Source organism: Alosa pseudoharengus, unplaced genomic scaffold, assembly GCF_046254945.1.
Source record: "Alosa pseudoharengus isolate Yale_2024_CS ecotype anadromous, Long Island Sound unplaced genomic scaffold, YU_APseudo_1.1 YU_APseudo_1.1_scf_14, whole genome shotgun sequence".
NCBI classification, from domain to species: domain Eukaryota; kingdom Metazoa; phylum Chordata; class Actinopteri; order Clupeiformes; family Clupeidae; genus Alosa; species Alosa pseudoharengus.
This window is the reverse complement of record NW_027468609.1, coordinates 10,349,292-10,375,967: the sequence shown is the minus strand read 5'-3', so window position 1 is coordinate 10,375,967 and position 26,676 is coordinate 10,349,292. Positions and strand designations below refer to the sequence as shown.

The 26,676-nt window shown below is 43.1% G+C and overlaps 1 protein-coding gene across 6 annotated transcripts in view; it reads left to right on the top strand.

The window, feature by feature from the left end:
• Window positions 1-26,676, top strand: part of LOC143122867 (AP2-associated protein kinase 1-like) — a 72,076-nt gene that overhangs the window by 35,283 nt on the left and 10,117 nt on the right. Inside the window, exons 12-20 of one of the 6 annotated variants that reach the window (XM_076283829.1) lie at window positions 1,467-1,781; window positions 2,755-2,927; window positions 6,817-7,103; window positions 11,669-11,764; window positions 13,625-13,687; window positions 19,503-19,607; window positions 21,002-21,046; window positions 21,674-21,772; window positions 22,752-22,859. In XM_076283829.1, coding sequence (XP_076139944.1) covers window positions 1,467-1,781; window positions 2,755-2,927; window positions 6,817-7,103; window positions 11,669-11,764; window positions 13,625-13,687; window positions 19,503-19,607; window positions 21,002-21,046; window positions 21,674-21,772; window positions 22,752-22,859 — 1,291 coding nt within the window. Of the gene's footprint in view, window positions 1-1,466; window positions 1,782-2,754; window positions 2,928-6,816; window positions 7,104-11,668; window positions 11,765-13,624; window positions 13,688-19,502; window positions 19,608-20,965; window positions 21,047-21,673; window positions 21,773-22,751; window positions 22,860-26,676 lie in introns of all 6 variants that reach the window. The other 5 variants (XM_076283828.1, XM_076283827.1, XM_076283833.1 and 2 more) reach the window with 5 other exon arrangements.

Sequence of the window (26,676 nt, the reverse complement as noted above, 5' to 3'; positions counted from 1 at the left end):
TTTAATTTGCTTTTTCTTAACAGCATGTAGATCATTCTTCTTCATTATTAGCGCGCAAACAAGCTAGACTAAATAGGCTTCCAGACTTGGAGCGCTGCCTACCGCTGATACTTGTCCCATCAGATACTGTAAGCTAATTAGCCCCACTAAATACAAGACCATAGATATCATGAGAGGAGCAGAAAGACATCTCCATCTGAAAGAAACTGAGTGCATGTGCAAGTAAAATTCTTTGAAAGCAAACAGTAATTTGCATCAGTCAGCTGGTAATAATTGAACATTGAATGGGAATGTGACACATGAACCAATGCTGCAGAAGCACGAAAATATGACTGATATGAGTAGCCTAGCCCAGGGCCCTAGGGTGTACTGGTCGATACAGCCCTCGTTGAGTTCAATTTGATATCTGGTGCGTGATGAGAAATAATTTAAAGGAATAGTTGAACTCTTCTTGTATAGTGACCACACAAGTTCCCTAGTCTTTGCAAAATCATAGTCTGTGTAATCTGACTTTAAAATCTGTGACTTTGTCTTTAGATGTGGGAGGGTGCAAAGACTGTAGTCTTTTCAAACATCTTTTCAAAGTCTTCTGATGTATGGATACCATACTTACACGTTCACTCCAAGGGGAAATTTATATAAAATCCCAGAAGGGAAAATCAAAGCAAAATAAAGTCAAAACTTGGTTTGAACTATTTATTTTCCATTTACTGTGTCATTTGTATTTTAAAAAAGATAAAACATATTTCCCAGCCCTACTTTAGATATTTTACATACATACTAGTTTGTTTTTACTTTATAAGAAGTATCTTATGGGTAGTCTGGGTAGCCACATCAGTTTATCAATGTGGTAAAGAGAATTGAAGAGTTTGATGGCCACTGCTGGAAATGTCCATCTGCTCAACAAGGCTCATTCAGGGTTTTTTTTAGTCAAGCATCTGCCTCTCTGCCACTGCTAAAAAAAAAGTCACAGTCACTGCAAAGACTGTACCGAAGAGACTGTCCAGCCTTGAGCTGTCAGTCTTGAGTTTTCAATCTGGGAACTCCAAAGAGTTGGCCGCCTGCTCTTGGCATTGGCTATTTATCCCAATGTTATACAAATACTTGTGTCTATTTCTTTGAAATGTTTTTCTGTTGTTATTTGTGTCTGTATGAACGAACACTTTGATGGGCATGAACACTGCACACTCTTTTGGTTTGATTTGTTGCCATGGAAAGTTTCTCATGTGAATATTTCATTTGTAAGTGTGAATGCTGAATTCTCATGTGAATATTTCATTTGTAAGTGTGAATGCTGAGTTCTCATGTGAATATTTAATTTGTAAGTGTGAATGCTGAGTTCTCATGTGAATATTTAATTTGTAAGTGTGAATGCTGAGTTCTCACAAGAGCAGAGTAAACACAAAGTGTGATTGGCTGTGGCTGCAGTGGCCCCTCCCACCTTGTGACGTCACTTGTCTCTCCAGCCAGCTGCAGCTGTGCTGCAAGCCACGCTCCCTGCGGCAGCAAGTCCCGTCCCTCAGAAAGCGGCTGTCCAACCACCGTCCAGCCCTGCCCCGCCCACAGCCCCGGCTCGCAGCGCGCGCCGTAAACAACAGCAGGCTCCTTCTGCCCAGCCCACTGCTGCTCAGCAGCCAATAGCATCGGCTCCAGCCACTGCAGGACAGCAGCAGCAGCCAATAGCAGCAGCTTCCCAGCAAGTCCCGCCCCCTTCCCAGCAAACAGCCAGTCCTCAAGCAGCGGCACAAGCTCTGGCCAATCAGGAAGAGGCTGAGGAGACGGTAACGCCTCTGTGCCAAACTTACACCAAACCCCGCCATTAATTATGATCCCCTTTGCCAACATCGTTTGTTCCATTTTTGTCTCATTTTCATTTCTGCTCTTGTGTTTGTGTTTGTGTTTGTTGTCTTGGTTTGTTTGTTTGTTATTTTTGTCCATAATGAGTGTGTGTGAAGGTTAATTTGAATATTTTCACCATTTTGCATTTTCCTTTTTTCTTCATTTCTCATTAATATGTATTCACTGAATTGATGTGCTTTCTTTATTGTGCTGTTATTGGGACTGCAACTAACGATTGTTTTCATAATTGATTAATCTGTCGACTATTTCTTTGAGTAATTGTTTAGTTGTTCAGTCCATAAAATGTCAGATGCCTTGTTTTTAGTTTACAGAGTAGCAAGTAAAGCAGAATATTTTAAGGAGTTTGATTTTCTTTCCCTAAACAATTACTCAAAACGATTACCAAAATGATTGTTAATTCATTTAGTAGTTGACAATTAGTTGATGTATTGTTTCAGTAGTTGTGGTATCCTTTGGCCTACCCCACCCCATCACATCCCCACAATGCTGCTTCTCATCTTCACTTCATTACATCTCTCTCACTCTCTTTCTCTCTCTCTCTCTCACACACTCTCTTTCTCTCTCTTTCACACTCACTCTCTGTCATTCTCTCTGCATCTGACTCTTTCTGTGCATCTCTGTCTTCTCTCCATTTAACTCGCATCTGTATATTTGTCCTCTTACTTTCTCTCCTCATCTAACTCATGTCCTCTATTACTTTCTCTATCGAACTCTTTCATTCTCTCATTCTCTCTCTCTCTCAGTCTCCATCTAACTTTCTCTCTCTCATTCTCTCTCCATCTAACTCTCTCATTCTCTCTCCATCTAACTCTCTTTCTCTCTCATTCTCTCTCCATCTAACTATTTCTTTCTCTCTCCATCTAACTCTTTCTTTCTCTCTCTCTCACCCCATAGGCTGCGGTGGGTCAGTCCCAGACCCCCCCCTCATCCCCATGCTCTGCCCAGCGGGGGGGCCACAGGCGTATCCTTAGTGACGTGACCCACAGTGCCTTGTTCGGTGTGCCGGCCAGCTCGTCCACTCAGCAGCTGCAGGCTGCAGCCGCTGAGGCCAGCCTCAACAAGTCCAAGTGAGTTACAAAACACACACACACACACACACACACACACACACAAAATGTGTAGAAGATTGAAGCATCATCGATTAACTGCCATACAAGAGTGGTTAGTAGCACAATGTGAACACCGCAGTGTTTGACTCAAACTGTTGCTATGCAACAGCACATCCTCATTAAAGTCCAATGCTTGCTGAATTCTGTACACAGTGAGAAGGCAAACTGGAGTAAAAGTGGCGTTGCTGTGCAACTTAGGATATCTTATGGCAACTTTTGTTGGCCTGACTCCATCCGCCTAATATCTCGATTCATTTTCATTTCACTGAGACACGAGTCTGGCATCTGACAACACACTAATGTTTCCTTCGGACACAAGGTATTACGTAGCCTGGTTAAAACCAGACTCATTCACTTCATGAAAAGAGTCTGGGGACTCGCAGTTGGGATACATTTCCAACACTAGCATGGTTATGGGTGGAGACTTTGCGTTAACGTTGAAATCATTGGTCCAGCCAAACCAATCACATTGATCAGGGATTCCTAACGTTACTTCCTACTTTGTCTAAACTTTACAAACTGACAATAAACAGCCTTAACAGGCAGGAAACAATGTATGTAGGCCTACCTTTGCTGTAAACAAATTTACACATTCTTCTGGCAGCAATTTTTGATGTTTGCAGGCGTTCCTACTACCATTTACCACAGCCACTTTTGACTTCATAACTATAGCTTCATCCCCTCTCGTCGCTGATTGGTTGGGCCTTTTTTGGGTTTGAGACTAGTATCTCCCTGAAAGGAGATCTAGGTGGGCATTGCCAAGCTAGGGATAACGGGCCAATCAGCAACAAGAGGGGGGTGACGCTTATTTTGAAGTCGAAAGTGACTGTGGTAAATGGTAAGTTCGCCTGTTACCATGCTAGAGTTGGAAACGTGAGAGGCCAGATTGTCTTCACAAAGTGGAACGAATTGAGTTTGGAGACCAGACTATAGTCTTTTTCGGACCAAGTAGTTATAGGAACTTAGTTATAGAAACAGTCCACTTCTAAATCAGTTCTACTAACTACTCTCCCCAAGACCCGTTTTTCATTTGCATTCTCGCTGGCAATACAAAACGGTTCTAAGTCGTAAGTGACGTAAATATGCTGAAGTTGTTCATAGGGTACAGGGTACAGGGTTTAAAATAGGCACCCACTCGCCTCACCAAATGCGAGTAAAGTAGCCTACATTTGCAAATATTTCAATGACCCTCACTATCTACTGTCGCTTCAAGCAAATCCTGATGCTCAGTTTGTTTTTTTTCTGTGGAAAACAGCTGTGATAAATCAGTCGGGGCAAGCAAGCATGCTGGTTAACAGTAACGTTAGTCATTAGATTAACGTAATGCCGTTTGGCAAATGGATTTATTCCGGAGAGCTCATTGATTGATTTAAGTGGAATTGTTGCCGTGTCTTACCAGATTAATTTACAGGTTAAGAACATGGTGTCATCTAATTGTTCTGACTAGCGGTAGACTATTGCACTAAATTGGAGTCATTAGGGGCTAAACTGTCCCAGTTGTCCTAAAGTGTGTGCAATTACGTCTGCTATTTTAGGGGGATTCTTCGAGTATATCCCGTTTGTTAAGAATTTTTCGGACTTATGATTTGTATTAGGCTACTGCAGTCAGCAGGAAGAAACTACTGAACGTAAGAAACGAGGGACTAACTTAGAGTAGGGAAGAGCCGGGACAGTTCACATTTAATTATAATTTACTAGGAGGTCGTACTAATATTTTGTCGCAACCTACATCTGTCCTCTGCCAAATACAGTTGGATTTTCAGCTTTAAACAAAAATGTTCACGAATAAAAAACAATTAAAAAAAATTGTTTTTTAGAAATTATTTTGATGTGTTGGTGTGCCCTTAAATTTTTTTCTGTATCAAAAATGTGCCGTGGCACAAAAAAGGTTGAAAATCTGTAAATATTATGGACAAGACTTGCGACTTTCCGTGTATCATACACAGTTCAGTTCAGTTCAGAGGGGTTCAGTTTGGCCCTGAGTGAATTGTGAATTACGAATACCCACATATAAATGCAGATCGATCAGACTGTGAATAAATGTGTAGCGCACTACATCATGTGAAGAGGAAGAGAGGGGAGTTGGCTTGAATACATCTAATACACTTTAAGGCTGGATACAGATGCCTGTCAAGATGGTTTGAGAGAGCAGTTAGTCAGGCATGCAATTCAGGGGCTCGTTAGAAAGGTCTGTGGAGAAAACCTCAAACACTGCGGCGGAGGTTTGTGTGTGTGTTCATGGCTCACTGACACCTAGTGTGTGTGTGTGCTCACTGCTCCTTTGGTAGGTCACATCTCCGCAAGTTAAATGCAGTGATGAAATTGCTGTAAAAATCTACTGATGACAGAAGATATTCCAATCATGAATCTAGATACACAGGCAAATACTGGACCACCCTGTTAATTTAGTGTGTTAATCACACATCAGGTGGATACAAAATAATAGTTTAGAAGACCATCAATATAGCAAAACATCTAAAAACTAAGAAATGCAGGTAGCTACTGCCAGTTCCATTACCATGACAGCCTCCTCTACTCATCTCAGCAGGCTTCTTGGAATCATGTCTGAGCATGTTTGCCCGGTTGCTTTTTGCCCTTTTGTTATTCAGAAAGATTGTTTCTTTCTTTCTTTCTTTCTTTCTTTCTTTCTTTCGGTCTGTAGTAACACAAATTTGAATTCACAGATCCGTATTCATCCTCTGTATGCTTTATATATGAACAGACAGTGCATAATAAGCGGTGTAAGAGCTCAAAGATGTCCATGCTTAACTTTACACAGTGACAGTACATTTGATATGAAACAGACAATGTTTACATTTAAATACTTAGTGAACTCTTTTGAAATCTCTTTTGACAGATCTTGATCTTGTAGCTCAACTATCTTCACCAAATAATTAGGTGCCGTGGTTTAGTGGACTATTCCATACGGTCTCGCAAGCAGCCTCCTTCAAATGCGCCGTTGAATGTCAAAATACTGATGCATTTATTTGACTTTGCGCCGTTAAAGGGAATGACAGATGTCATTCTCATTGCTTTAAATTATGTTACGCCCCAAACACACCCATGACTGATTAAAAAACCTAGGAACACCTTGTTGCGCCATGCGCTCAACGTTTGATAACGAAAACCCTCCCAATGTGGACTGGACACATCCTACTAATTTTGAATAAGCTTTTGACGAGTGACGATGCACTTTTGACTGTCATGATAGGGCCCCGTGCACTGAAGAGGACATATAGATCAATGTTCATGTGTATTTAAGTTCTTGTGTGGCCTGAGAAATGTGTACAGAGACGAGTGGATACATACAGATCAACAACATATATTAATGTCGGTCATTAGGGGTGTAAATAAAGTTTCATAGTATTTATATTTAGTCATTTGGCTGACTTTATCCAAAGCAACTTTTCAAAAAGGGTTCAAATGCGACCAGGACATGTTACAGCAATAAATACTTCTTGCATATAATTAAGTGCCAGTTCAAGCCAACTTAAGTCATGGGAAGAAGAAGGGGGAGTGCAGCGGTTGTGAGGTAGCATATGCCCGTAAGAGGACATTCTAATAATTACGTGTAGAACAGGAGACTACTTTGTAGGCAAGCATTAGCAATTTGAATGAACCTTTCGAAATGACAGATTACCCCACGATGCCATCCCCATGTGGTAGCTCTTTGGCTGGTAAGGTTGTGACAGCTGTAGGCTTTTACCACACAATTACTACTGTGTTGGTGCATTCGATGTGACTTGACTCTTGACTTAACTCACCATTTTCCTATAAATGACTAGCCTTTATGTGAAATGCCAGCAATCTTCCAACTGGTGTTTTTTAATGTCGTCCCCAACCCCAGGTCAGCGAGTGCCACTCCATCCAACTCCCCCCAGTCGTCTCAGCAGAGCGTTTACCAGCCTGTCCAGGACACTGACCCCCCCTCCAGTGCCCCCACAGCCACCGTTGCCCCCGCCTCTGCCGCCACAGTCACCGTTGCCCCCGCCACAGCCGCCCCCTCAGCTGCCCCAGGCCCCGCCTCAACCACCCCCTCTGACCAGCCCGCCTGGAACCCGTTTGGAGACGACAACTTCTCCAAGCTCACCGCCGAGGAGCTGCTCAACAAGGACTTTGGCAAGCTGGGCGATGGTAAGTTGAAGCGGCGTTCACATACACAGCGATTCGCTTGTTGAAATTATTTTAACTTTGTCACACTGTGTTTCACGTCACCAGTGGTTATTTCGTCTGGATTACATTAGCATTATATTAACTTACATTAGCTGAAACCCCCCCTAAAAAATATAGTAATATGCGTCCAAGTTCACATTCATTATTCTCTGCTGAATTGCTCAAATAGTACTGATCACACATAAATCACACTGATATCACACAGATATACTGTATTAGAACCGGAGCTTTCCAATGATATCAGCGGCTACGGCTAGGTGCTGTGATAAACGGTTCACGAGAAAATCAATGTTAGATATACATCATATTTCCATTCTGCACAGAGCGCTTCGTCCATCTCCACCCATTACTCTCGGTGGTATATCTCACGAACGTTTCACTCAACACAAACCATATATCAAAAGACCCTACCGAACACGAGGATATGAAGCATTCCTCTGTACAGTAAGCCGTTCCCGAGTGATCCGGTTTTGAAATTGCAGCAAATTTCTACATGGTATCCAACTTTGGGCTGAAATTCTAACCTACAGTAATAGCAGCCCAAAATAATGAACTTCCATATTAAATAATCAAAAGTTGATCATGGCATGCACAGATCAACTGTGCTTTTGAATAGATATTTATACTGGCATGCTTCAGGTGACAAATGCAAAACAATCATGAGACACAAAATAGTTTTCCTTGATATTTGGAAATACATATTTACTTTCCCAGATATGGGTAGCCTATACTGTCTTGAAAACAATATAGCCTAGCTAGTATATGAAGAGCTCTTTTCCAAAACGCTATAAATCCATTTTTGAAAACATTAATAAGTCATGTTATTTCAAATGTGAATTTCAGGTAAAATCAATAAAAGTGCAGTTGTGGTGTTTTGATTGAGTAAGAATAAATTAAATAACAACAACCCAATTACAGTTCCACTGAAATTACTTGGAAAAAAAAAAAAAAAAAAAAAAAAGATAAATGAAAATGCATAACAATGAAGGATATAGCGCAGGGGTCGGGAACCTTTTTTGCCTGGAGAGCCACTTTTACCAATTTTTTTTTTTTTTTATCTCAGAAGAGCCACATAAAGACGGTTACAAGAAAAAGTTTAGATATTTAACGTACATAATACGTGTTAATACATTTTCTACTAGTTTTAAAAGTAATGTGCAAGTAACTTGAAATGTAAAGTGGAATGACAGAAGTATAGGCCTTAGGCTTCCCATGTAGGCTAAACACCACCCCCTATTTTCCCAGTGTTCTTTTGGTATGCAAAGTAACATCATAGTTAACAACACTCAATTTTCATGACATGACAAGTCATTGGCGAAATTGAACATTAGGCCTACTGTACCAGAGATTAGATTTGGTGATGGCCTTGGAGTCTGCATGGCTGGCTCATATTCAGTGAGGTGAAGTTTCATGCAAGAATTGAGGCTGTCATCATTTAAGGGCAACTCCACGCAAAACTGTCATATATCCATAATGCCTAATGCCTAAAAACTAATTGTGTTGGCGTTACAGATGTGACAGTTTTGCGCGGAATTGCCCTTAAACGTGAGCGCAGGTTTGTCTTTATAATTTTCATATGTGAGAAAGATTTCTCATATGCAAGTGGAACTGAACGTTGCAGTGTGCGATATATAACGGGCAGTTCAATTCGCGTTATGGAAACTTCCCCATTTCAGGCGCTTGTGGTCGCGCTCGCAAGCTGTGGTCACTGACGTTTCCTTTTGGACATTTTCTTTATCTAGCCTACAGCAAGCGCACACATAAAAATTAAAGGGGAACACATTTTCTTTGTTTTGGATACAACCAGAGCCCGTCTATTAGACATTCTCTGATACAACCGTTAGCTAGCTGAATTTTTAAGTAAAGCATCAGCGGATGGAATGTTATCTCGGCACAGCATTGTCCAATAAAAAAACGCCTTTTTCATATCTGTAGTAGGCTACATCGACGTAACCGTGAACTTCAGCGGTAGAGAACAGAAATGGGATGGATTAAACTACATGAACATATATTATATTTCGAACACTATTTTAACATTTTGATTTCAGTAGGTCCATTTTTAATTTAATACAGTACCAAAATGATTCATGACTTATTGAGTAAACAAATGGCAGGTTTGTCCGAGAGCCAGATACAGTTCCCAAAAGAGCCAAATGTGGCTCGCGAGCCATAGGTTCCCGACCCCTGATATAGCGTGTTGGAATCAAACTCTTAATAGACTATTTTCAGTGTAATTTTAATATAACTAATAGTAAAATTACACTGAAAATAGTCTAGGCCTCAAAGCACTAATAGGTGTGATGTTTTACAATTGGTAAATTTCAATAAAAATTACATTTACTATTAATTTAAATACCTAATGTAATTTCACAGACTGATGTTATAATCAGCAATATTGTGAAAGTGAAAGCGAATGGCATGGTGTCCCTGTTAATACCAATTAATTTAATTCATTTCGGCGCACACTTTACCTACAACCCTGGGGGCTAAGCCCCCCCATCTTACAATCCTAGTGCCGTCCCTGAGCATTACATTAGCTGTTGCTTAAACTCAAGGCACCTCGAGGATCCTTTCTTGCTAGTCCTGCCGGTCAGATCCTTCAGAGACAAGGCAAAGCAGGCTTCTTATTATTATTCTGAAAACACACAATGGAACAGACTATGTGCAGGAAGCTCATGCATTCCTCCTGCCTGCTTCTTTTCTAAAAAACAGTGAATACACCACTGTCATTCCCACATCAATAAATTACATTATACATGTTTGGTTAATTAGCTAGAATAAACTACAGAGCAGTAAGTAACCATGAATCTTATAGAAAAAAGTTAACTTTTGGGCTCACGATCACCCTCAAGGGAACAGGTTTAAATACCCCTGCTAAATACCTTCTTCACACATTGGGCTCACGATCACCCTCAAGGGAACAGGTTTAAATACCCCTGCTAAATACCTTCTTCACACATTGACGGTGTGAGAGTTCAAAGTTGTCTTCTGCTGCGCGTCGGGGTTCTGTTCTCCCTGTCGGGACTTATTTTCTGATAATTACCAGCGGACAGTACATTCTCCCTTACTTAAGTCATGGGAACTAGCATTGTGGGAAGAAGAAGGAGGGATAGCCAGGATGGAGAAGGTGATTGTGGTAAATGCTAGATTAAGCTTCTCCAGTTGTTTGGTAGTGCTAGATTATAAGCTTGTCCAGTTGTTTGGTAGTGCTAGATTAAGCTTGTCCAGTTGTTTGGTAGTGCTAGATTATAAGCTTGTCCAGTTGTTTGGTAGTGCTAGATTAAGCTTGTCCAGTTGTTTGGTAGTGCTAGATTAAGCATGTCTAGATTAAGCTTGTCCAGTTGTTTGGTAGTGCTAGATTAAGCATCTCTAGATTAAGCTTGTCCAGTTGTTTGGTAGTGCTAGATTAAGCTTGTCCAGTTGTTTGGTAGTGCTAGATTAAGCTTGTCCAGTTGTTTGGTAGTGCTAGATTAAGCATGTCTAGATTAAGCTTGTCCAGTTGTTTGGTAGTGCTAGATTAAGCATGTCTAGATTAAGCTTGTCCAGTTGTTTGGTAGTGCTAGATTAAGCTTGCCCAGTTGTTTGGTAGTGCTAGATTAAGCTTGTCCAGTTGTTTGGTAGTGCTAGATTAAGCTTGTCCAGTTGTTTGGTAGTGCTAGATTAAGCATGTCCAGTTGTTTGGTAGTGCTAGATTAAGCATGTCCACTTTGGTAGTGCTAGATTAAGCATGTCCACTTTGGTAGTGCTAGGAGAAGAGGTACTCCGAAGAGGAGGGTCTTCGGGAGGTTTTTGAAAATAGAGAGGGATGTTCCTGCACTGGTAGCCAGCAGTGAACTACGGATGAGAAAAGTTTGGATGGCTGTGGGTGGCAGAGCCAGGCTCACTGGAGGAGTGCAACGGTTGTGAGGTAGCATATGCCTGTAAGAGGGCATTCAAATAATTAAGTGTAGAACAGGAGACTATTTTGTAGGAGAGCATTAGCAAATTGAATGTAATGCAGGCAGCTACAGGTAGCCTGCGGCGCTCGATAAGCGGTGCAACATGTGCCCTTTTTGGCTGATTGAAGACCAGCTGCACATCTGAAAGGGTTCCCCCATGCAGGCCGGGAGGCCCGTCAGAAGGACTAGCATATTGAGTCAGGTATGGTCAAAATGTACAGCAATTTGATTCCTTACTGGAATGTAGGGGTGTGACCATACACTCAGCCCAGATGACTTGTCAAAATGACATGATAGATTCAATTTCACATGGTAGGTGAGTCTTCACCATTATGAGAGATCTTTAGCTCAGGTTGCCATAGAAACTTGGGACCTTGTGTTTGCTGCGGCTTGGCTGGCGAGCACCTTATTGAGTCATGCTCTTGCACCTTTTCTACAGGTATTTAATTTCTGCTTTTTGCTCTTCCTTTCTCCTTCCCCTCACTCTCTCTCTCCTCCCCCTCGCTCTCTCTTTCTCTCTTTCTCTACATTCTTTTTCTCTCTCCTCTGCCTCCCCAACCCCCCCCCCCCTCTTTCTCCGTCTTGTAGAAAAGCCTGCTGATGCTGGGAGTGACAGCTCCTGTGAAGATTTGCTTCCAGGTTTTGCCACCCCCCACACTGCAGAGAGCATCTCTCAACCAGCTGGTGAGTCCTCAACACCACTAAACACACACACACACACACACACACACACACACACGCACATGCACACACACACACACACACACACACACACACACAATGCATCAGGCCTCACCGCACTGCAAAAAGCAGCTCTCAACCTGCTGGTGGAAACAAACAAACACACACACATTCACACACACACACACACACACACACACACACACACACACACACACACACACACACACACACACAAACAGTAAGGACATTCCAATTACAACTCAACTGAGAGCAGTCTCTAAGCCTACTGGAGGGTCCTCAACACCTCTAAACTTGCACACACACAGTAAGAGTTATCCAAGGCCACTCCAATTCCAACACTACAACACCATTACACACACACATACACTTAGATAGACAGTTATAAAATATGCTCACTCAGGAAACATACCCCACAAGAGACTTGCACACTCTCAAATTAAAGAAACAGAAATAAGAAATCAAACTACTCATGGAATGATAACGTGATTCATAACTCAAAACCTGTTGCCACTGTCATATTTTTTAGGAGTCATTATAGCAAAGAGCCTTGATTACTGACCAAGATAGAGCAATGTAATTCGTTTGCGCCACTCCATCACTGTCTGATTATAGGCTATAAAATAATTGGACCTCCGAACATTGGGAAGTCCCGTTCATTTAAATGTAACTAATGATAAGCTAGTTTCAAAATAATTATGAAAAGCATTGTTTAGTTTTGGCCGGTGAAAAAATGTCTAGCCGGTAATTTTTTCATCTACCAGCCACTTTGGCTTGTAGGCCAAAAAGTTCATCTCAACCCCTGCATGTGATCTAGTCTAATCTAAGCAATTCTACAAATAGAATGTGCTACGTGTGCTGTAGAGAACCATGTCTTCTGTCCCATTAAAATAGAATCGTAGCCTAATTCAAATGCTTGAAAGTCTTGGAAAAACACTACGTTCTTTTGTCCCCATGTGAAGCAGGGCCCTGAACAGTGCATTTGAGTGTCACATAAACACGCTGCATGTTGTGGCCTTTAGCCTTCTGATGCTAATGATGCAGTGTGGGACCGCCAGTGTGGGACCGCCAGTGTGTGACTAGCTATTTGTGCTTTGGCAGGACAGCTAATTAATTTCAACCAAGTGTTGGAGACAATGAGGGAACATGTGATGAAGCATTACCAATTAAAGGTGCAGTCAGGGATTTTGCAGGAAGATGTGTTTGTTTATGTTTATGTTTATATTTATATGAAAATGTTACAGGCTTGAAATTGCCTAAAATCCCTGACTGCACCTTTAAGATTGCATTGGAATATGAATGGTTCTATCTGCTAATTCAAAAATGCAAAGGAAGATATACAAATTACTTCCAAATATGGCTTTAAGGTGGACCACATATTTTTAGTTAGCATGCAGATCATTATAATTGTGATTTGCTAAATGCATTATTTCAACTTGCGATTTCCATTTGATGTTTATGAATCTTTCAGCCCTAGTAACTGTCCACGTTGCTGTCACACAAACACACACTCACACACACACACTCACACACACACACACTCACACACACACACACACACACACACACACACACACACACACACACACTCACACACACACTCACACACACTCACACACACTCACACACACACACACACACACTCACACACACACACACACACTCACACTCACACTCACACACACACACACACACACACACACACACACACTGTCCACGTTGCTGTGCACTGCTGATCTCTGCTCCTTTCCTCCTCTCTCCCTCCCCTCTTCTCCTTTCTTTCTTCCTCTCCACACCTCTTCACCTCCTCCACTCCCCTCCTGTTTTGCTCTCCTCGAGTAGAGAGACCTGCTGATATCCTGGGTCTGGACACCTCAAACTCTCTCCTCAGCGTCCCTGTTCCAGGTAGGTCCCACTGCACTGTGCTGCGCACCCTCAACGTAGACACCGGTACACCTGAGAGATAACCCAGACACTGGTACACCTGAGAGATAACCCAGACACTGGTACACCTGAGAGATAACCCAGACACTGGTACACCTGAGAGATAACCCAGACACTGGTACACCTGAGAGATAACCCAGACACCGGTACACCTGAGATAACCCAGACACCTGTACACCTGAGAGATAACCTAGTCACCTGAGATAACCCAGTCACCTGTACACCTGAGAGATAACCCAGTCACCTGTACACCTGAGAGATAACCCAGACACCGGTACACCTGAGAGATAACCCAGTCACCTGTACACCTGAGAGATAACCCAGACACTTGTACACCTGAGATAACCCAGACACCGGTACACCTGAGAGATAACCCAGTCACCTGAGATAACCCAGACACCGGTACACCTGAGAGATAACCCAGTCACCTGAGAGATAACCCAGACACCGGTACACCTGAGAGATAACCCAGTCACCTGAGAGATAACCCAGACACCGGTACACCTGAGAGATAACCCAGACACCGGTACACCTGAGAGATAACCCAGACACCGGTACACCTGAGAGATAACCCAGTCACCTGTACACCTGAGAGATAACCCAGACACCTGTACACCTGAGATAACCCAGTCACCTGAGATACCCCAGACACCTGTACACCTGAGAGATAACCTAGTCACCTGAGATAACCCAGACACCGGTACACTTGAGAGATAACCCAGTCACCTGTACACCTGAGAGATAACCCAGACACCGGTACACCTGAGAGATAACCCAGTCACCTGTACACCTGAGAGATAACCCAGACACTTGTACACCAGAGATAACCCAGTCACCTGAGATAACCCAGACACCGGTACACCTGAGAGATAACCCAGTCACCTGAGATAACCCAGACACCGGTACACCTGAGATAACCCAGACACCGGTACACCTGAGAGATAACCCAGTCACCTGAGATAACCCAGACACCTGTACACCTGAGAGATAACCCAGACACCGGTACACCTGAGAGATAACCCAGACACCGGTACACCTGAGAGATAACCCAGACACCGGTACACCTGAGAGATAACCCAGTCACCTGTACACCTGAGAGATAACCCAGACACCTGTACACCTGAGATAACCCAGTCACCTGAGATACCCCAGACACCGGTACACCTGAGAGATACCCCAGACACCGGTACACCTGAGAGATAACCCAGACACCGGTACACCTGAGAGATAACCCAGTCACCTGTACACCTGAGAGATAACCCAGTCACCTGTACACCTGAGAGATAACCCAGTCACCTGTACACCTGAGAGATAACCCAGACACCGGTACACCTGAGAGATAACCCAGTCAACTGAGATAACCCAGACACATGTACACCTGAGAGATAACCCAGACACATGTACACCTGAGAGATAACCCAGACACATGTACACCTGAGAGATAACCCAGACACATGAACACCTGAAAGATAACCCAGTCACCTGAGATAACCCAGACACCGGTACACCTGAGAGATAACCCAGACACCTGCACACCTGAGAGATAACCCAATCAGTACTGAGGATATTTAAATTCATCTCATGGTGTGTTCAGGACTTAATTCATTAATGTTCAGACTCACTCTCCTAAGGACTGTTAGTACATGTACACCTCCAGCTCCTTCATCAGAGCAGAGTAGTTCATTTACTGCAAAACTCCCAGAAAATATGCTTCTGTGCACCATGTTTAATACAGAACTTATCAACTATGAGCTTTCCTTCACATGGTCTGCTTGCTGTTTGTGTATACGACCTCCATCTCCAGTGGGGCCCAAAGGCTTTTGTGTCAGGCCTGTTTGTTAGCAGAGGTTACTAAGACCGTGCTGGGTCAATGAGCTGAGCTGACCTTGTTGCGGCTTTGGACGTGCACACACAAAGACACTCACATACACACACACACACACACACACACATACACAGACATACACACACACAAAGGCACACACACAAAGGCACACACACACACAAACAAGGTCGGTCAAGGACACATTGATGCTGTTAACCTCACTCTCAGAAAAGAACGAAAAAATAGATAAGAGTTTTGCCACTCACCCATAGAGCTTTAACTGGTAAAAATAGTTGTTGTATGCAGTTTTTCCCTATCTCAGCTGCTGAAGCTTTTGACTCCTTCGTTCAGAGTTGTCACAGTTGCCTTGCTGGCCTCCCCCACCAATATTCTTCTTGAACGGTCACTCACTTTTTGGTGACAGCCTGCTCTAGGCAGATTTTCACATTTGCCATATACTGTATTTCTTGAATTCTGTAATGATGGATTTCACTGAACTCCAGAGGATGTTCAGTGACTTGACAGTGAACATTTTTTGTATTATCCCCTCACTTATGCTTTTCAGCAACATTTTCTTTTAGTTGTTTAGAGCATAGACTGTATATATAGACCCTTTCAACAAGGTAAACAAAAACAATGCTTGAACATTCTATTTGGGCCCCAATCTACTTCCTCTGCATTAAGATAACATATGGAATGTTAAAAAGGAAGTCTTGTGGGGCCAACTATAATGCTGATAATGGAACTCTCTTGAAAGGGTCCATAGAACAGTCTATGGCTTAGAGTGTTCTTTTGTCCTCATTGTGGAATTGTAGCCAGTAATACTAATTATCCAGTGACTGGACATTCAGACACAGGTGTCTTTATATTACTATACTATACACATCCACTGCACTCAGGCAATCTCCATTTTACTAATTGTGAGACTACGAGCACCAATTGGCTGGACTGCTGTTGATTTAGATCAGTCACTTGGGGGGGGGGGGGTAATAATAATAATAATAATGAGTTACGTAAGGGTTAATGGACGACACTCCATTAGATTATCCGAAAATAAATGCACATTCGAGGTTGTAATGCGACCACGACGATATTTTTCGGATAATCTAATGGAGTGAAGTCCATTATCCGGCTTATTCTACTGTTAACAACATGTTAAATATAAAAGTTAATTTAAATTTTTTTTGTTATCTCATTTGGATAGTTAAAGCTGTTAAATAAGTATTTATTTCAAACTGTTACTATAGTCCCGCATGAATGGTTGCTACGCTGGAACACTAACCAGGGTCTACCACCTAGGCTACATATAAAACAGTCAAAACATTAATGGAATCAAAATAAGGCAATTTTATTTTTGTAAATTGAACTACACATTGATGGTGGAACTACATTGATGGTGAAGTTTGATCTGCCAGCTCTCCAGTCCTCCAGCCTCGAACGGCGGTAGCGCGCAAAGAGTGGTTGATAAAGCGCTTCTCAAGTCCAACAGCCTCACTGATGCGCGGCAGCAGGTGTTCATTGAAAGTAATTTCTGGTAGGCCGTAATCAGACAAATTCAGCGCAGCGGTGTTTCTTTGCTGTTTTTCCTTGATACGATGTTTCAAATTAACGGTAATTTTCACTGAGCGCTCAAAAGAACTCAGGCGAATTGATACAAAATATGTAAGAAGGTAAAAAAAAATGGAACTATTTCATAGCCGTGCAAATAGCCGATTTTTAATTGCACGTTCTAAAGAACCTTCACAATAGGAAACTGAATCAAGCAGTAGAATACATTTTTATAGCGCCTTTGTCAAATCCAAGGTCGCTATACATAGTGGAAAGGAAAATAAAACAACAAACACACAAAAACAATATACAAACGAAGAGAACAAAAAGAGGGTTGAGCTTTAAGAGGGTTGAGCTTTAAGAGGGTTGAGCTTTAGGAGGGTTAAGAGCTTTAAGAGGGTTGAGAGCTTTAGGAGGGTTAAGAGCTTTAAGAGGGTTGAGCTTTAAGAGGGTTGAGCTTTAAGAGGGTTGAGCTTTAAGAGGGTTGAGCTTTAAGAGGTTTGAGCTTTAAGAGGGTTGAGAGCTTTAAGAGGGTTGAGCTTTAAGAGGGTTAAGCTTTAAGAGGGTTGAGAGCTTTAAGAGGGTTGAGCTTTAAGAGGGTTGAGCTTTAAGAGGGTTGAGAGCTTTAAGAGGGTTGAGCTTTAAGAGGGTTGAGCTTTAAGAGGGTTAAGCTTTAAGAGGGTTGAGCTTTAAGAGGGTTGAGCTTTAAGAGGGTTAAGAGCTTTAAGAGGGTTGAGAGCTTTAAGAGGTTTGAGCTTTAAGAGGGTTGAGCTTTAAGAGGGTTGAGCTTTAAGAGGGTTAAGCTTTAAGAGGGTTGAGCTTTAAGAGGGTTGAGCTTTAAGAGGGTTGAGCTTTAAGAGGGTTAAGAGCTTTAGGAGGGTTAAGAGCTTTAAGAGGGTTGAGCTTTAGGAGGGTTGAGCTTTAAGAGGGTTGAGCTTTCAGAGGGTTGAGCTTTCAGAGGGTTGAGCTTTAAGAGGGTTGAGCTTTAAGAGGTTTGAGAGCTTTAAGAGGGTTAAGAGCTTTAAGAGGGTTAAGCTTTAGGAGGGTTAAGAGCTTTAAGAGGGTTGAGCTTTAAGAGGGTTGAGCTTTAAGAGGGTTAAGCTTTAGGAGGGTTAAGAGCTTTAAGAGGGTTGAGAGCTTTAAGAGGGTTAAGCTTTAAGAGGGTTGAGCTTTAAGAGGGTTGAGCTTTAGGAGGGTTAAGAGCTTTAAGAGGGTTGAGAGCTTTAAGAGGGTTGAGAGCTTTAAGAGGGTTGAGCTTTAAGAGGGTTGAGAGCTTTAAGAGGTTTGAGAGCTTTAAGAGGGTTAAGCTTTAAGAGGGTTAAGCTTTAAGAGGGTTGAGCTTTAAGAGGTTTGAGAGCTTTAAGAGGGTTAAGCTTTAGGAGGGTTAAGAGCTTTAAGAGGGTTGAGAGCTTTAAGAGGTTTGAGAGCTTTAAGAGGGTTGAGAGCTTTAAGAGGGTTGAGCTTTAAGAAGATGGAAACAGGATTTTCAGAATCAGATTTTTTTCTTTCATAAAAAAAATCACTGAAATCAATGTATCGATCACCAACATATTTGAAATGAATGAAACAGTTGACACCAATCAATTTGTGTTTAGTTGCTGCAGCCCTAGAAAAGAGTGAGCAGTGTGTGTATGTGTGTATTGTTCATCACCAGCTCCTGCATGCGAGGCTTGTCCATGGTTCTCACTGCCCAAAGAATGACCTGTCTGTATAATATAACTAGACTGCTCTTCCTAATGCTCACTGCCCAAAGAATGACCTATCTGTATAATATAACTAGACTGCTCTTCCTAATGCTCACTGCCCAAAGAATGACCTGTCTGTATAATATAACCAGACTACTCTTCCTGATGCTTTGAAACTAACTTCTCTGAATTGTGTCTGCTTCTTTCACTTCCTTCTTTGCTTAATTTCTCTCCTCTGTTCTCATCTCTGTCTCCTCCTTTTTTCTCATTTTCTCTCTTCCGTTCTCATCGCCCCCCCCCCCCCTTTTTTCTAATTTTCTCTCTTCTGTTCTCATCTCTTTGTCCCAACTCTCCCTCTCAACCCAACTCTCTCTCTCTCAACCTCACCTCTCTCTCAACCCCACTCTCTCTCTCTCTCTCAACCCAACTCACTCTCTCAACCCCACTCTCTCTCTCTCTCAACCCAACTCACTCTCTCAACCCAACTCCTCTCTCTCTCTCTCTCTCTCAACCCCACTCTCTCTCTCTCACTCTCTCTCAACCCAACTCTCTCTCAACCCAAACTCTCTCTCTCAACCCAACTCTCTCTCTCTCTCTGATTCTCTCTCTTCATTAATCTGTCTTTTCTTCCTAATTCTCACTCATTACTCTCTTTCCCTCTTCTCTCTTTCTCTTTTCCCACTCATGCCTACGACTGGCTGACGTGTGCATCCTGCAGAGAAGCTTATCGAGGGCCTCAAGTCTCCGGACACGTCCCTTCTGCTGCCGGACCTGCTGTCCCTCAACGACCCCTTCGGCAGCTCACTGGAGCCCCCTGCAGATGGTAAAGCTGCAAAGCACCCTGTGCCTCCCCCTGTAGGGCTGCTACGGAATACCAACGTGGTGGTAGACTCTGGGGTCAAAGTCCATAGTCAAACCGTGTACATTTGCTTAATGCTAGTATTGAAAAAGTTGCCAAAGGAGGAAACATCTCAATACTCAAAAATTCTAAATAGTTTTCACATTCTGTCTCCTGGCTAAATTTGTATTTCTAATTGAACCTCTTGCACAGATGAACACACTCCATCAACTAATATAATGTGAAACCTTGTTATTTTCTGAGACTTTTGGGCCTTATTCTAGGTCTCCCACTAACTGCAGGCTGCATAAGGCTTGATGGTCATTGTTGTCATGTGCACATAAAAGTAGTTTACCATGCTTACTTTTGAATATAAGACAACAGTATGACTATAACTTCCTACCGTTTCCATTGAGTAAATTCAACTTTTAAGATGAGAAAAGCAGTTTTCATTGGATGGTCACACATCGCTTCTGACAGCCTCAGCATCCATCTTGATTCCAACGAGTAAATGAACATGCCGTGGCGGGAATTAAGGCATAAACATTTCCATGGGAACGGTGATCTGAGGACCTGTTTTCTCTCATGGTACCCTTGAAAAGGACAGCAGTGCCTCTCGCCCTCTTGGCTGAGCAGTTGTGGAAGGTCGTCAGAGTGGATCAGGCTTCGCAATCCCATGCCACCCTCACAACTATCTTATGTACTGTACCACATAATCGTGTGTGTCCTCTAGCATATTATATTATGTAATACATGAAAATTAGAGTTTTGGACACATCCTCTAACTTGTCATTGTGTTTCTGTCCGCTCTTTATCTATATACCTGCGTAGTCACACACACACACAAACACACACACACACACACACACACACACATGCATATGTGCTTGGGTGGCATGGACTCAGGAAATAGGCCTATTTAAATGCATTGATGTGGTCCTCATTGAAGAGGGCTGCCTGCTGTGCTGTGCTGGAGTGGAGAACCTCATTTGGTCTTTTTCTACGTGTTCTTTTCACTTGCGTTCCTCTCCCATCAGCTCAGCTCTGCTCTCTCCGCCAGCAGAGACACTGCAAATCTCTGTGCTACCAGCTCCAGACTGTCTCTTATGTCTCTTATTGCAAAAGAGATCAGCTTTCAGTGCCAGCGTCTATATTTCTGTGTGTGTGAGATAACACAAGCTTAACTCTCAATAACAGGGTCTTTTTGCCCATTGGCTTTGGAAAATGTTTTCCAGACTAGTTTTTCTCTAACGTATCTCTCTCCCCCACCCCCCCCCCCCCTCTTGCTTTCTGTCTTCACCTCCCTAAATACGTCACCCCCCCCTCCCCCCCTCCTCCTTCAGCAGGTGACCCAGAGGTGTGTGATTCTCTCATCCCAGGTTTGCTGCCTCAGGCCCAGGGGCAGCCCACTCTGGTGGACACAGGTGACCTGCTTTTCATGTGTCCATACAGGATAGGGTGTGTGTGTGTGTGCATTTTATGGTTTACTGTTGTTACGGCCGGCTCGTTCCCAGACCGAAACATAAAGAGGGACACAGACAACAAGGTTCAAACCAAATATATTAATTTATTAAAGTAAAGCACAAGGTTACTAATAGCAAAATGTCTAGGGGGAAATGAATGGGAGTGGTGGCGTGCGTGTATGGATGGATGTATGGATGCAAAGAGGGTCAGTATGTGAGAAGCTAGATGAAGTAGGCCTAAAGACAAAAAAAGAGAAAGAGAGGTAGAGATAGAAATGAGGGGAGAGAGCAAAGTGTAAGTGTGAGAGAATCAAAGTGAGTGCCTGCAAGAAGTAAGAAAAGTGCCTCATGAGAGAGATAGGAAACCCCTTATATAGCCCCACCCTAACCATAGGTGTAATCAATGAGGGCATTAGATAGATAGATAGATAGATAGATAGATAGATAGATAGATACTTTATTGATCCTCAAGGGGAAATAAGCCCGAAAGGGGAAATTAGCCCAACCAGGCCCAGCCCTGCCCGTGCACTGACAGGAGAAGGCCTGAAGGGGCACAGGGTCGTAACACTGTTTTGTTCCTGCCCCCAGACTCTCTGATTGATGAGGGCTCTCTGCTGGGAGGAGACTCCACCTCCTGTCTTGACCAGTTCGCCCCCGTCTCTGGAGGGTCTTCTCAACCCATAGCAGGTAAACACGCACGCACACACACACACACGCACGCACGCACACACACGCACGCACACACACAGATACGTTATACCGGTACTATCATTCAGATATGTGTGATACACACACAATTCCACATACTTACACAGACACACACACAGACACACACACACACACACAAACACAGACATGGATCGCATACAGATGCAGACAAAGACATTATACACTTATACATACATACAGATAAGACACGCACAATTCCAAATACTTACACAACCACACTGATTGTGTGATATATACACACACAATCATGCATACTTCACACAAACACAAACACACACACACACACTGTTCCTAGACAGGCAGTGTGTTGGTCTTTGCTCTGTAGCTGGAGTGTCCGGCTGCTATGTCTGACTCTTGGGCCTCACAGTGCTGACTCAGCACATTCATTCATTCATCCGTCTGACTCGGCGCTTTTGGAGAATCTGTTTTTCAGTTTTGTGGTGTGTGTGTGTGTGTGTGTGTGTGTGTGGTGTTGTCTCTCTGCTTGTGGATGTCTGTCTGTCCGTCCTTCTGCCTGCCTTTTCATCCGTCTGAACCTCTGGCCTGATGATCCTGTCTTCCTGCATTTTTTTTTTTCAATTTCATAATCCCTCTCTTCCTCCTCCTCATCCCCCCTTCGCTTTCCTCCTTTCTTCTCTCCATTTTGTCATTTCCCTCTGTATCCCTCCCTCCTGCTGCCTTTGTTTACCTCTTCTCTCTTTTCATTTCCTCCCTCGTTCTCTCTATTCATCACTCATTTTCCTCTCCTGCAACTCTCTATGGGCATCCTAAACATACTCCCACCTTCCTCCAAAAAAAAACAACATAATTCATGTACCCCCCACAACAATCATTCCCCTCACTCCAAAACCATCATTCATCCACCCCAATCCCCAAACCCATCATTCATCTACGCCCCCCCCCCCCCCCCCCCCCCCCCCCCCCCCACACCAAACAGACTCGTCTTGCCTCCTCTCCGGCCTTGACCCCCCCCTGAGCTCAGAGAAAGGCACAGAGGACGAGTTTGACCCCATCCCCGTGTTGGTCTCCAAAAACTCCTCCCAAGGTAAGATCCGTGCCCTGGCAGGTAGCCTGGCCAGAGGCATGTAAGTTTAAGTGTGTGTGTGTGTGTGTGTGTGTGTGTGTCTCTCCAAGGTAAGATCATGCCCTGGCAGGTAACCTGGCCAGAGGCATTCAGAGGTGTCAGACCTCAACACACTAACATCTCAATATATATACTACACACCCATCCACAAACTCATTCACACACACATTTCTATAAAGTTTGCAGACTTTCTGAGCACACACACGTTCAGGGGCTCAGTTCTTACGATCTTTGCACATTGCATGCGCACACAAACGGAATGGAGGTGAGATTTAACACCACAATTTACAGTGTCTCACACACACAAACACACCCCACACACACATAAACAAACACACACACAACCACACACACACACACCACACACACACACACACACACACACACACACACACACACACACAGGGTCCTGGTATCCACCGTTGTGCCCTTGAGCAAGGCACTTGTAGTATAGCTGACACATGTACGTCACTTTGGTCAAGAAGTGTCTTCTAAATGTAATGTAATGTAATGGTATCTCTCCTGTCTAGCATCAGAGCCACGCACATGTGCACACACACACACACACACACACACACACACACACACACACGCACAGGGTCCTGGTATCTCTCCTGTCTAGCATCAGAGCCACACACACACACACACACACACGCACAGGGTCCTGGTATCTCTCCTGTCTAGCCACACACACACTGGTATCTCTCCTGTACTATGTTATTATCTTCAATGTGGATGTAGAAATTACCAAGAGCCTGATCCTCACATAAATTTGGGTCATGATATGGGTCATTGCGTCTTAATCTTGGGTCATTGGGGCGTGAGTGTTTACCTTCTGAGATTCTGGGATATATTGTGGTTGTTTTTGCAACATTTGCACCACTGGTCAGTAATAGTGGAAAAAGTGCAACTTAATGTCTGTCTACTTCTGATGACCCCTGATTTAAAAAATCTTGTATGCCTTTCCACAGACTATATAAACAGCTTCAGTTATATATTAATGAAAAAATCTTCATAAACAAATTGTGTGGCACAGGGGTTATTCAATCAATCTCAATCTCTGACTGTCAATTTCAATGACTGACTCAATCTGTAATAGGGCAGAATTTTGGAAAATAATCTATTTTTTTAACCAATATTGTGATTGCGATTTAATATGTGATTATTTAATATGCGATTATGCTATTTTATTTTAAACTCTATATTTTCTGTATTATTCAACAAAGACAATAAATCATTCTATAGTATGACCAAGACAATATTAGATAAATGAAACATAAACTGTTTCCTGGAGGCCTGGCCTGTTATTGATGACATTAGGTGATAAATGAATTGATATGAATGACATATTTTTATTGAACTACTTCAGTAGTATATTTGTTGAACATCCAGCCTTGAAAACATGTAAAAGCCTAGTAGGCCTTATTATCATGTGCTGGTTGGGGGGGGGGGGGCAGTGTGCCCCCTTGTTGTCCCCTTGTTTCTATGTTGTTACTATTTCATGTAGATGTGGTCTTCACACCGTACAGACGCCTCTCTGGGTAGTTGGGCCTTTTTCCACCAGGCATTCCTGTGGCCACCTTGTAGGAGGTCCTTCTCATAGAGGTTCTCACAAATCCTTTCTCTCTTTTTTTCTCTCTGCTTCTCTCTTAACTCCCCCCCTCTCCTCCCCCCCCCCCCTCCTTTATGGCTGCGACCCCCACCCTGAACCCCTCCCTCAGATGGTCACTCCCGCAGCAACAGCGGCAGCTCCGAGTCCAGCCTGCCCAGCCTGGCTCGCTCCCTGCTGCTGGTGGATCAGCTCATCGACCTGTAGAGCCGCAGGGCAGTGTGTGCTTCTGCTAGCCTCTACTAGCCGCTAGCCACCCCCCCCCCCCTCCCCCCCAGCACTCTGAAGAGGACGTCCACTTGCTTATTCGCTCTCTCTCTCTCTGCTTCGGCCACCACCTTTTCTCCAGCACCCTGCTTCGGCCTGATCTGAGTCGACCTAGCTCGACCAACGGCTGCTGATTTCGCCTCACCCTCTCCCACCCCCACAACCCCCCTCTTTACCACCCTCCTATCTGTTTCTCTCGCTCATCGATCTGTCCTTTCGTTTGGTGTTCTGTTGTGCTTCTTTGATCTGTCCTTTCGTTTGGCGTTCTGTTGTGCTTCTTTGATCTGTCCTTTCGTTTTGCGTTCTGTTGTGCTTCTTTGATCTGTCCATTCGTTTGCCGTTCTGTTGTGCTTCTTTGATCTGTCCATTCGTTTGTCATTCTGTTGTGCTTCTTTGTGCTTTTTCCCCCAGTTCCCTCCTTCATGGCCATCCATATTTTGCATTTAATTAATTTCTTATACTCATCTGCTTCCGTTTGCTTCTCAGTTGTCGTTCCACTTCAAACTCTTCAGGTTCCTTGTGAAGCGCGTCATGATTTCTTTCCCTCCCCATGACTCATTCTCTTGTCTTATTGCACTTTAACTCTTGAAGATGTGACTCCTTAAGTGACTAGTCATCATCCGCACTCTTTTTCCTACATCATCTGTGAAATGACACTCAGTCTGCTCTCTTCTGCAGTGCTGCACTGTCTGGATGGCAACCTGTAGGTACTTACTGTAGGTGGGCTCTGGATGAAGTTCATTTATCACTGTATGATTAGTGGGGGTAAATTGTGGCCCATTGGTAAAGCTGTGGCATTGATTGTGGTAGTGATTACTTTTCTGATCAATCTAAATACACCGAATTTGACCCGACCAGGAAATAGTTTGACTATTATTGACATTTTCCAACAGTGAGTCAGGTTAGTTATGGTATGTTTGACTCAGCAATCGTTTGAGAGATGCTATGTGGAGCTTTATTTTCCATTGGGAATAAAGGTATCACATTCTGTTCTCAAAATTGGAATTGAATTAAACGGTTCAGAATAAATGGCTACCAGGACATCTCTAGTTCTCTGAAGGCTTGAGGTTCAGGTGTAGATTTTTTCACCTTGTCCTTTTACCTTCTAGACCTGTGGTTCTCAAATGGGGGTACGCGTACCCCTGGGGGTACGTGAGATTTTAAAGTATACATATATTTAAAAAGTAGAATCCATGCAAAAATACTTTAAAAACAATTATTTAATAAATATTTCAGGAAAATATAAGTTCATAAAATGAATTTTATATTTCAGTAGGCTATTCAATTCCATTATCCTAAAAACCCACAGTCCCCTCCATACCAGGATGGTTTTAAGTGTTTTTTTAAATTCTGTTTTAAGTCTTTTTTTCTCAACTAAAAATGCTTTGCGCTGATTAGGGGGTACTTAGCTGAAAAAATATTTCACAGGGGGTACATCATTGAAAAAAGGTTGAGAACCACTGTTCTAGACCATTGACCCTCCGTTCAATCAACCTTGAGTGATCAAAAAGAACATTTGAGTCGCTGCAATTCAAAGCACTCTACTTTGATTGTGGCAGTATAATAGATCCAGAGGCTCTAGCGCTTTCAAAGCCGTATTGTAACATGCTGGCTTGTGTGTTGGTGGGTTATTGTCCGGGGCCTTGACAGGCATTTTAGAGCTCTTCATCTTCAAACACCAACACATGCTCATTCATTTTCCTGGTGGGTGTCTCATCGCATGGCTGTCTATTGATATATCTTTATTTTTTGTGGTCATCCTTTAACCCAAGCTGCTCTGAATCCTGTTTCCTGTAAATAGCCTCTGTGATGTTGATCGTTACCCCCATCAAGACTATGTACATTGATGTATATCTGCAACACCTGATTCTAGTCCTATGAAGCAATTGTATGTTACCTTGT